Source organism: Sorex araneus, chromosome 6 (assembly GCF_027595985.1).
Source record: "Sorex araneus isolate mSorAra2 chromosome 6, mSorAra2.pri, whole genome shotgun sequence".
NCBI lineage: Eukaryota > Metazoa > Chordata > Mammalia > Eulipotyphla > Soricidae > Sorex > Sorex araneus.
In genome coordinates, this window is record NC_073307.1 from 40,529,632 (window position 1) to 40,541,894 (window position 12,263).

General features: G+C 38.9%; 1 protein-coding gene across 1 annotated transcript in view; it reads left to right on the top strand.

Annotated features, from left to right (window-relative positions):
* DTWD2 (DTW domain containing 2) overlaps positions 1-3,077 on the top strand; it is an 83,648-nt gene extending 80,571 nt beyond the window's left edge. The window contains exon 6 of the mRNA XM_055142462.1: positions 360-3,077. Coding sequence (XP_054998437.1) covers positions 360-530 — 171 coding nt within the window. The 3' untranslated portion in view covers positions 531-3,077. The remainder of the gene's footprint in view (positions 1-359) is intronic.
* Positions 3,078-12,263: the final 9,186 nt, after the last annotated feature.

The following is a 12,263-nucleotide window of genomic DNA, read 5'->3' on the forward strand; positions in this document are numbered from 1 at the left end:
CCAAAATGTCTTAGCTCTACGTGATACCAATAGTTGGTAATAATGGACTTGTGAAAACTTTGTAGCATGTGCAAAAGAATTTACAAAGCACTGGTTTTCTGTAAAATAAACTTTCAGAAATGAACTGATTTGTAAGTAGAGGATTGTCTATGTTTCTGTGGTATTCCTCAGTGGTATGGAGGATAGGAATGTAAGTGAATTGTTTATTTAGAAGTCATCATATGCTTATTAGAGTACTTGTTGCATTTTGTAGTGAAAACCCCACAACATTCCCTTTTTATGAAAGGAACAAACGGAATAGAATATCATGATTTGTTGCAAACATTTTATCTTAGTGTATTTTTTTTTTATCTTCACAGACTTTGCTTCGTCCTCTTCAAGCTTTATGCTCTTTTCAACTTCAGCATGGAGCTCAGATTCGCCTCAGCAAGGAACATCTTCTGAAAAATGGATTATATCCTAAGCCAATGCCAAAGAACAAACGCAAACTCAGGAAAATGGAACTGTTAATGAACAGTGTCAAAATTTAGTGCAAATATTTCTTACAGTGTGAGTTATAGTGACTTTGGCCGGTGTTGCCAAGTTTTCATACAGTTTAAGCTTGTGGGTTTTTGACTATGGGAGTTATATACTAACTTGCCCAGAAAAAGAAATAAACCAAAAGCCATAAAAACAGACAATTTTCACTGATTCAGTAAAAAGTAACTTTATATTATATTTATTTTTTTAGAAAAAATAAGCCTTGAATGCATCTTTTCAAATCTGTAATTTAAAAAACGATTAATTTTTGAGCTGGGTTTGAAGTTCTTATATAATGGAAAGAAATTGTTGTACCCAAGTAGAACAGTGTTGTTTTTATTAACATTTATACATCATTAGTGTAGATATAAAGTAGATAATACCTACATCAATTCATAATATAGTACATGAACTTTATAGTTTAAATAGCTGATGAAAATAATGATAATCAAGTAGTTTAGTCTTAACTTATTTGTTTCATAATAAAATAAGGAAACTGTCCTTTAGGAACAAAACTTGAACTTAGCTAATGGGATTTGAATGTTTGGTTAATCGCTCTAATTTTTGAAGAGCTGTGTGTAATTTTGGAATAGCACGTTTTATTTATAACTACTATTAATAAGTTTTGTGGTTTTGGTATTCATTAAATGTGATAACTCTGATAAACTACTTATACTGCAATAAAAATAAGTATAATACAACAGGAATAAATTTTTGAAAAACTAATTTCTGTAACTGTAGCTATTTAAATCTCTTTTTATAAATGAGCCCTAATTTTCAATTTAAGAATAAGTTCCCCCTGTAGTGATCTTGGGATTATACTCACTGAAATTTCTGTACAGATGAGATATGTACATAATATATAATTATATCTAACTCACATCTGTTGTAGGTATTGGCAGTGTTTTGGCAATAAGAGATTTTGTTTTGTTCTTTTTTATAGTGATTTCTAGAGTTTCCTGTATCCAGTATTAAATTGTAAGGAAAAATTAAAGATGCAGTTTTCAAAGTAATCTTGACATTTTTATGTGTATTTGTGATGTATAAGTAAATACCACTGAATATTTTTTATCTTTTTAAATTTTTTTCATTTTCGACCACACCAGGTGTTGCTCAGGACTTCCTCCTGGCTCTGCACTTGGATCACTCCTGGTGGTGCTCAGGACTTCCTCCTGGCTCTGCACTCAGGGATCACTCCTGGAGGTGCTCAGAGGACTGTATGGGGTGTCAGGGATCGAATCCAGGTTGGCCTTGTACAAGGCAAACACCCTGCGTGCCGTACTATCTCTCTGCTGCACCATTTTCATTCATTTCTTTTTTTAAATTCTTTTTTTAAACTGTATTAGATCCTTATTAAATACTGTCACAATTAGAACGTTACAAATGCTATGCGAAACTGCAGAAATATTTGAAAATATTAAACAACACTTTGGTTTCTACTGTTATTGACTTTTTTGGTACTTCAATACATTAATGCATTTATTCATCAATTTATTTGATTTTTTGACCACATTTGGCTGTGCTCAGAGCTTCCTCCTGGTTGTATGCTCAGGGATCCCTCCGGGCTGGGCTCAGAGGACCATGTGGACCTAGGGTTGAGCTCAAGTTGGCTGTGTGGAAGGCAAGTAGTGGTCTGCTTGCTGTACTGTTACTCATTTATAATAAAAAAAAACACTTAACAGTTATCTAGGAATAACAGAAAACAATAATGTATACTACTGTATAGTTTTTTTAACAAATGGGTTAAATAATTTTGAGGTAATTTTTTTCATGTTAAAATCAAGCATTACAAATTAATTTTGCCATTTTTAGAGAAAGTTTCTTTATAAGGCAACTTTTGCATCTAATTTTATTTTAATCTGAATTACTCCTTTAGAATTTCTCTGTGTTTTGTAATTATTGTGGTGGTCCACCTAGGGGTGCTCTCTACTTGGGTGCTAGGGAGAGGGAAGAGGGGACCTGGGGCCACAACTAAATAATGGGTATTTATAAAATTAAAAAATTTAAATGAATTTAATAAATGTCCTTTAACTAGATTTTAGATTTTAGAGTCTTTTTGAACAATTAATAAAGTAATTGTTCTTTATTAATTCTGTGTGTTATATTGCTACAAATAATATACATTTGTTCTGTTTTGGGGCCATACCGTGTAGTGCTCAGGCCTTGCTCCTGGCTCTGTGCTCAGGAATCACTCCTGGTACTTAGTACTCTGAGGACCACATGCAATGCTGGGGATCTGTCCCAAGTCCTCTGCTTACAGGACAAGCCCCCTACCCACTTACTGTCTCTCCAGCCTCCAAAATACATTTTAAAAAATGGCCCATAATTAGAGTAGAGGAGGGACCACTGTGACAACAGTGGTGACAATAATAGTGACAAAATATGACAGACTTTGACAAAAAGGATAATGGCAAAAAATGACCCCAAAATAATGACAAAATGTAGCCAAAATGACAAAAAATGATTTCATAGGACAAGAACCAAGTGTTGAAATAGGTAAAGGGTTATACACGATAATCTTTCAGAATCTGTATTATAAACCATAATGCCCAAAAAGAGAGAGGGAGAGGAAGGGGAAGAGGGGGAGGGAGAGAAGAAAAGTTCCTACCATAGAGGCCGGGGTTGGGGGTGGGAGGGAGACTGTTGGTGGGAAATGTACACTGGTGAAAGGACGGGTGGTGGAACATGATACAGCTGAAACCCAATCATGAACAACCTTGTAACTTTGTATCTCACTATGATTCAATAAAAAAAATTCCGTAGTCCTCCAAAATATTTTACTTAGAACTCCATTTTTTCAGTTCATGATATCTAACATTAAATTATTAATATTATGCTAAGCTTTCAAAGGAAATAGCTGAATTATTTTGTATTTATTTTAGAAATTCCTTTCCTATTTTTTGTTGATAAAAATTACTTGAATTGTTTTAAAATATATCATTGGTATGTTTTATTTTGGTGGTGAGTTTCAATACATCATTATTAAAATGTCGTATAGATTGAAATATTCAAATAATTCCTAATAGCAGCAACGAGAAGAGAATATTGGATAAGTAATAAAATAGATATAGTCATGGGTTAGCAGTGAAATAGACGTGGGTGTCCCTTATACTGATAATACAATTTCTGTACATTATGGTTTGTATGTGTGTGTCTTTTAGTAGACAGTTACCTGTTTAATTTCTGTTTCTCAGAAATCAGTCTAGTAAGCCACTTAAATACTTTTATTTATAACTTATGATAAGTTATAAAACAGGCATTGTTTTAGGTAGTGGAGAAAACAACATAGAAGACAGAGTCCTTGGATTCAGGAATGGCGAGTTCTGGTAGATGAAGGCACTCTAATAATTTACCTTCACATATTTATAACTGCTATGAAAAGGGCTCTGTATGAGAATACGTGACTTTAGCTGAAGTAGCTTAGAAAGGCCTTGCTGCCAGAAGGGGTCAGAGTTTAGAGGATTTCAGTTTTGTGCTAAATGAGAGGAACTGAAGGAGAGGAATTTTTTTTCTTTTGCATTTTAAAAAATTCTGCTATTTTTTTTTAGCTAAAATCTGGAGAAAAACGGACTGCCCAAAAACAGATGACTGGTTAAAGAAACTTTACATCTACACAATGGAATACTACGCAGCTGTTAGAAAAGATGAGGTCATGAAATTTGCATATAAGTGGATCAACATGGAAAGTATGTTAAGTGAAATGAGTCAGAAAGAGAGAGACAGACATAGAAAGATCGCACTCATCTGTGGAATATAAAATAACAGAGTGGCAGACTAACACCCAAGAGTAGTAGAGATAAGGACCAGGAGGTCTGCCCCACAGCTTGGAAACTGGCCTCACATGCTGGGGGAAAAGACAGCGCAGATAGAGAAGGGAACACCAAGTAGAGAATGTTGGGAGAATCCATTCAGGTTGAAAGATATGAGTTGAAAGTAGACTATAGACCAAACATGATGGCCACTCAATACTTCTATTGCAAACTACAGCATCCCAAAAGATGCAGAACAAAAGGGAATGCCCTGCCACAGAGGCAGGGTGGGGTGGTGGGGGATGGGGTGGGGGTAGTGAGAGGGATACTGGGATCATTGGTGGAGGAGAATGGGCGCTGATGGAGGAATGGATAAACGATCACTGTATGACTGAAATAGAAACACAAAAGTTCATAAGTTTGTAACTGTACATCACAGTGATTCACTAATAGGTTTTTTTTAAAAAACTGCTATTTTTCAATCACCATGAATTACAGAGTTAGAAAGTTATCCGTTATTAAGTTTTAGATATACAGTATTCCAACACCAATCCCTCCACCAGTGTCCCCAGTTTCCCTCCCATCCCCCAGCGTCACTTTTCCCCTTCCCCGTTATCCTAGTGACCCCTTCCCTAACTTATCCCCACTCCATTAGGCCCATCCCAGCGGCAAGCTTCCTCCTGAAAAAAAGTTCTCCTATTGCCTCTGGGGCTTTGCTTTTCCCCTAAAAAGTTTCTTTATGTCTCATATCTGAGAAAGATCTTCCTGTGTCTGTTCCTGTCAGGAGAGGATTTTTCAAAAAAAGAGATGTGTCATTGTTTTGAGCCGTACTCAGCAGTGCTTGTGGTGGAAGGAGATCAGACTTGCTCTCAGCCCACTGCATCCTCATAGTTTTGAATGAGCATTACAGTTTTTCTTAACCAACTGCTACTTTTCTATAGGTAAATTTAAAATGGCCTTTGCAGTAAAATCCATGAGTTACAAAGGTCTAACTCAGGTTTGCTCTTTTTTTATTTCAGGGAAACATTTCAGCTTTATGCATTTTTAAAATAAATGACATATTTGATGGCCACTTAGTATCTGTATTGCAAACCATAACACCCAAAAGGAGAGAGAAAGAGGGAATGTGTCCGCCACAGAGACAGTGGGGGGATGGGGAAGGGGGATACTGACTGGGAACATTGATGGTGGACAATGGGCACTGGTGGAAGATGGGTACTTGATCATTGTATGACTGAAATGTAATCATGAAAGTTTGTAAGTCTGTAACTGTCTCATGGTGATTCATTTAAAAAAAGACTTTAAGAAAAATATTTTAAAAATAAAATAAATGTCATATTAAGAATAGATTATCAGCAGACTGATCAACATCACTGTCACTGTCATCCCATTGCTCATCGATTTGCTTGAGTGGGCACCAGTAACATTTCCATTGTGAGACTTGTTGTTAATGTTTTTGGTATATCGAATATGCCATAGATAGCTTGTCAGGCCCTGCCGTGTGGGTGGGATACTCTCGGTAGCTTGTCGGGCTCTCCGAGAGGGACAGAAAAATTGAATCGAACCTGGGTTGGCTGCGTGCAAAGCAAACGCCCTACCCGCTTTGCTGTCGTTCCAGTCCATGACTGATCAATGTGGTTGATAAAAAAGGGAGGTGTTTTTTGGTTTATTTTTGGGTCATACCCAGAAGTATCCAGGGCAGACTCCTGGTACTGTGCTCAGGAATCACTCCCAGGGATGCTCAGGGAACCACGGGATGCCAGGGATTGAACCTGGGTCAGCCACATGCAAGGCAAGTTCCCTAACTGCTGTACTCTCTGGCCCCAAAATGATCTAATCTAATTACATTTCTAATTAATCTTGATCTCATTGCATTTCTTTGTTGAAGACAGCAAACTAATAGGCTAACTATGATGATCTTTGTATAGAAAGACCACATGAAATAGTTGACTAGAGGGTGGACTTACTGGGGAAGGGAGCAGGAATATTAGGTATTGTTATGTGCCCCTTTTAGATGTGTGTGTATAAATGTGAAGTAGGTTGGTTAGATGGTTCTATGGTGTATGTGTATGTGTGCTCATATGCATGCACACATGTGTGCCACACTCTACTGTGGTACATAGTCTAAGTGATGGACTTGTGGCTAGTGTGTTAGATGATAGGCCATCAATGATAGGATAAAGAAGAAGGAAGGCAATTTGGCATAGTCACTGGCTGGAAGTCTTAATGAAGTCATAGAAATACTGGAATGAACACTGTAGAATAAATTAGCTGTAATGAACAATCTAGAATAAACAATCTAGAACAAACTAGATTAAGTAACTGAGGATCAGTAGTTTGAAACTGAGATTTCACAGGTGGTTTTATTACTGATGACACTATCCAGTGTAATGCCTGTGTTGCAAACCACAGCACCCTAAAAGAGAGAGAGTAAAAGGGAATGCACCTGCCACAGAGGAGGGCGGGGGTGGGGTGGTGGGAGGGATACTGGGATCATTGGTGGTGGAGAATGGGCACTGGTGGAGGGATGGGTACTCGATCATTGTGTGACTGAAACGTACGCATGAAAGTTTGTAAGTCTGTAACTATCTCACAGTGGTTCATTAAAAAAAAGATTCACAAAATAAAAAATATGGTTTTAAAAAAAATCACACACACAAAGACTACATATATGGTGTTTGGACTTGGAAAAGGAATTTTAGATTTTTAGATTAGATTTTTAAAACTCAGATAAAGAACCAGGAGGCTGTGGAATTGGATTGTATGTGAGAACAAGAAGACTGGAAATCTTCCACGAGAAAAGTTGATTCTAGTTCATCAGTGAGTGAGAATTGTCTGGAGGTTAGCTGGGAAGAGTATCACCAAGGAGGATAAGGGATGAGAGTCAGCTAATAGGATAAATGGATGAGAGGTTTTGTTTTGATTTGTTTTTTATTTTATTGAATCACCGTGACAAAAGTTACAGAGCTTTCAGGTTTAAGTCTTAGTCATATAACGATCAAACCCCCATCCCTTCACCAGTGCACTTGTTCCCCCACCAAGAACCCCAGTATACCCGCCTCCCACCCCCCACCCACTTCCCCGCATCTGAGTGGCCAATGATCTTCACTTTATTATCTCTATACTTTGGATACATTCAATATTTCAACAGAGAATTGACTATTATTATTTGGAATTTTCCCCTAGCAAACCTGCTGAAAAGGAATCATTTGATAGTTTGTTTTCCATTGCTGAGAATGAAGATTATAGGTTTTGGATTTCTGTTGTTTTAGCTCAGTTTACAGTCTAGATGCATTTCTCTAAGTCTCTGGGTGCCAAAATGGGTTAGTCGACCTCCCGGATCATAGTCTTTAAAGAGCAGAGGGGCCGTGTCGAGCGCGGCTGCTCCGGATCTCATCTGGGTGGAGGGCCATAAATGGATGAGAGGTTTTTAATGGGGAAGGAGAGAACTATCAAGTTGGATGGAAAGTAACAGTGGCTGTCAAGGGGGTGACCTGCCCTACCTGCAGCCCCTCTGGCGTGAGTGATGTAAGAGAGAACCTTCTCCACTTTAGGGGGCTGCAGTGGATGCTTGGCTTTAAGGGGCTGGCGGTGTCAGTGATGGTAAGAGATAGCCAAGCTTTATAAATTAGGCTCATTATCTTATTTTTTTTAATTGAAAAACTTTGAAATTTAACTTAACCGTGATTTACAAAGGTATTGAGTTTGTTGAGTTTTATACACACAATGTTCAAGCACCTGTGTTAACTTCCCACTGCTAGTGTCAATTCCTACCTCCACTGTCAACTCCCTTCCACCACTGTTCCCAAGTTCCCTCCTGACTCCCCAGCCTGCCACCTTGACAGGCACATTTTAATGTTGGATGGTTGTGGTTAGAATATCATGTTTTCAGTGTTGTTGAGTTTGTGGTTTGGATATATAGCTATATAGCACTTCCCCATATTACCAATATCCCTGAGGACCCTGACCTCTGTTCCCCCATTATTTCCCTTTATCATTTTCCTTCCCCCTAAATTTCTTTTCTTCTATGTCCTCCCTATACTCTGATGTCAAGGGTGATCTAGGTATCCCTCCTTCTATGACACTTCATTCTCTCATCCAGTTATTCTGTGTACCACAGATCATTGAGATCTTGTTCTGGCTGATGTCATTTAACATGTTATCCTCCAGCTCCATCCAGGTTGCAGAAAATCGCATGATTTTATCATTTCTTACAGTTATATAATATTCCATTGTGTATATATACCACAGTTCATAATCCATGCTTCTGTTGTTGGACTTCTAGGTTGATTCCTTATCTTTGCTATTGTGCTAAGTTGTTGCAGTGAATAGTGATGTGCACAGATTCTTCTGAATGAATGTTTTTGTGTCCAGGGGTGCAAGGCAGGCACCCTACCCACTGTACAATTGCTCTGGCCCTCATTCCTGCCACATTTTATTAATCAATGCAGAGCTCCAAACAGAAGGAAATAAACTCCATATCTTTTTTTCAATTTTATTCTTATGAAGTTGTTCATGATGAGTTATTACATTCAATATTCGAACATTCATCCCACCACCATTACACCTTCCCCCCACTATGATTTCCGGTTTTCCCAACCATCACCCAAGCCTGCCCCCAGTAGCAGGCCCTAAATGATTTATTTTGTATTGCTTGTTATGATTAGTTCTCTAAAAATGATCAAAAGAGATTTTCTTAGAAGAAAGTATGTGACGATTGTTTTATCTCACCCTGGAGCCATTAAGCCCTTGTATAAGAGACTAATAACATGTTGTTACAGGTTAAGCCTTGTGTGTTTATATTTTCTCAGTTGAGCTTGGTTGCCTTTTACTTTACATCCCATCCAATGTGGTGTGCTACTCCTGGTATATTAGTGGTCTCGTACGTCTCTTGATCAGAGGATGAGCACATGCAGAAGAAATGGTAAAAAGTCTTAGCAGCCATTTTTGCAGGCAGTTTTCCTTTTGGATACAATTCACATCTTTTCAAAGTACACTCAGAAAGAGCAAAATTTTCTGCTGAGTAGGTTTTCTCATCAGCTTTCTGCTTATAGAAAGGGTGAAGCACTGGGCTGGAGTGGTAGTGCAGTGGGTAAGGCGTTTACTTTGCACACGGCCAGCCTGGATTCTGTCCCTAGCACCCTATGTGGTCCCAGGAGCCTGCCAGGACAGGTCTTTGAGCACAGAGCCTGGAGGCAGACCTGAGCACAAGGGGGTGTGGCCCCCAAACAAACCAAAGGGTGAAGGATAGAAGTGATGGGGGAGAGGCTGCCCTGCCACTACACAAATGTGTCTCCTTTCCTCAAGGCTCCAAGAACACTTTTCTCCACTGACAGATACTTTTCCTTCCCAGACTGCACTAACAGATTGTTTGCCATTCCTCTGCCTTTGTCAGCAGACTCCACTGATTTTGAAACTTCTGCTAGCATTCCATGTGCATCCTCTAACATAACACCGGGGTTAACCAGTCTCTAAATATTTGCAAATCTGTGTAAAAACATTAGTATTTTAATTTAGTGAATATTATTCTGGTTTCCTGTGAGATTGGTTATCTTTGTATATGTCATTTATTCACATTCACATTCTTTCTAGTTAAGTACTGTTTGCATATGCTGCTCATTTTCTTAATGACTTATTGATTTCCAAGAACCCTATAACTCAGCTCCATTTATGATTATTTCTTTTCTTGTGACTATTATAATACTTCTCCCAGCATGAGTGCACTTTGAGAACAGTATTTGTTTTAGAGTAAATTTAATTGCAATTTCTCCATTATGATTTGTGCCACTTGGTTTTATCTAAAAAAATCACTAGTTACGACATTATTAATCCATTGTATAGACTGAAATTGCTTCCTAACATCTAATGTCCTTTTTTCCCTACAGAATCAGTACTCTGGGAAATCTGCCCCACATAAATTATGTTTTCTAATATCTTGCAACTTGGTATGAACGATGATATATGAGACAGTTTGTTTATTGATTTGTAGTTTTATTTTTTTGGTCACACTCAGCAGTATTCAAGGACTATCGCCAATCAATGCTCAGTGGTCAGTCCTGGTTTTTTTTTGAGGAAACCATGTGGTTCATCGAACCCAGCCTTCTGTGTGTGAAGCATTCACTTCAGCCTGGTGAACCATCTTTCTGTCCTCTAAAAGACAGCCTGTGTATGTCTTCCAAGAAGACACTATCCAGGAGAATGCATACCTATCTCACTAACAGAAACCAGCATTCCCTGGAGAAATAGCTATTTTCTTCATGGACTGAACCTGGCTTATTTTGTTATGCTAGGAGTTAAGAATACGTTAAGAGAATAGAGGATTCTACAAAGGAACAGTAGAGTTTGATTAAGGAAGGACAGTCTTTTCAACAAGTAATTCTGAAACACTTAGAAACCCATATACAGTAAAATGAGCCTCTGCCAGAAACTCATACTTTATATTAAAGTAATGGATTCTAAACATAAAAATGTGAGGTCCTAAACTATAAATCTCCTACGAATAAGTCTAGAAGAAAATATTTGTGATCTTGTGTAGTCTGAAATGTCTTAGATCTGGCACTAAATCTATAACCCATAAAATAAAAAATAAATATGTTAAATCAAAACTGTATTAAAAAATTGGGGCTACATCCAGCAGTGCTCAGGGTTTAATTCTGCTCTGCACTCAAATCACTCCTGACAGGCTCAAGAACCATATGGGGTACCAGGAATTGAATTTGGGTGGTCACATGCAAGGTGAACACCTTACCTCTGTACTATCTCTCTGGTCCCCAGACTGGATTTTTATTTTTTAAAATTTTTTTTTCTTTAAAGAAATATTTTATTGAACCACCGTAAAAACAAGAAAAAAATACAAAGCTTTCAGGTTTAAGTCACAGTCAAATACTGATTAAACCACCATCCCTTCACCAGTGCACCCGTTCCACCACCAAGAACCCCAATACACCCCCCTCCCACCCCACCCCCCATCTAAGTAGCTAATGATATTCCCATTATTCTCTATATATATTGAGTACATTCCATATTTCCATACAGAACTCACTATTATTGATTGGAAATTTTCCCCAACAATCAGGCCTGCTGAATAGGCACCATCTAATAATTTCTCTTCATTGCTAAGAGTGAAGACTTTGAGTCCGCGTGGCTGCAATAGCGGCTGCTCAGTTTTGGGTTTCTAATATTTTAGCTCAGTTCACAGTCAAAATGGATGGCTGCAAGAATCCGCTCTGGTGCCAAAATGGGTTAGGAGACCTCAGGATCACAGTCAATAGGCGCGGAGGCTCTGCTTCTCGTGGCGCGGCTCCCGGTTCACCTCTGGGCGGAAGGCGCGCCGGGAACACCCCCCCTCCCAGGACCACCTACAGGCTACGTCACTAAAGAAAGTCCTACCTCCTGGTGGAGGGGTCTTAGAGGGTGGCTCTCACCGCGTGGCTGCTGCCGCTGCCGCCATTTTCGCTTAGAAAAATGGGGTGGAGAGGGAAAAATCCCTCCCCGGGCTGCACGAGGTTGTAGCTCAGTTCACAGTCAAAATGCATGGCTCAAGCATCCGCTCTGGTGCCAAAATGGGTTAGGAGACCTCAGGATCACAGTCAATAGGCGCGGAGGGTTTGCTTCTCGTGGCGCGGCTCCCGGTTCATCTCTGGGCGGAACCAGACTGGATTTTTAAATCTTGTAAAGATAAGCACCTCAACTGCTATCTCTGGCCCGAGACGGTTTCTTTCATTATCTACTCTTTTCTATTTGATAATATTCACATAAACAGGCATAAGATAGTAAATATCATTGTATCACTTGTATCACTTGTCATCCCGTTGCTCATCTATTTGCTCTAGCAGGCACCAGTAACGTTTTCATTGTGAGACTTGTTACTGTTTTTGGCATATTGAATACGCCACGGATAGCTTGCCAGGCTCTGCTGTGCAGGCGGGATGCTCTCAGTAGCTTGCTGGGTTCTCTGAGAGGGACAGAGGAATCGAACCCGGGTTGGCCACATGC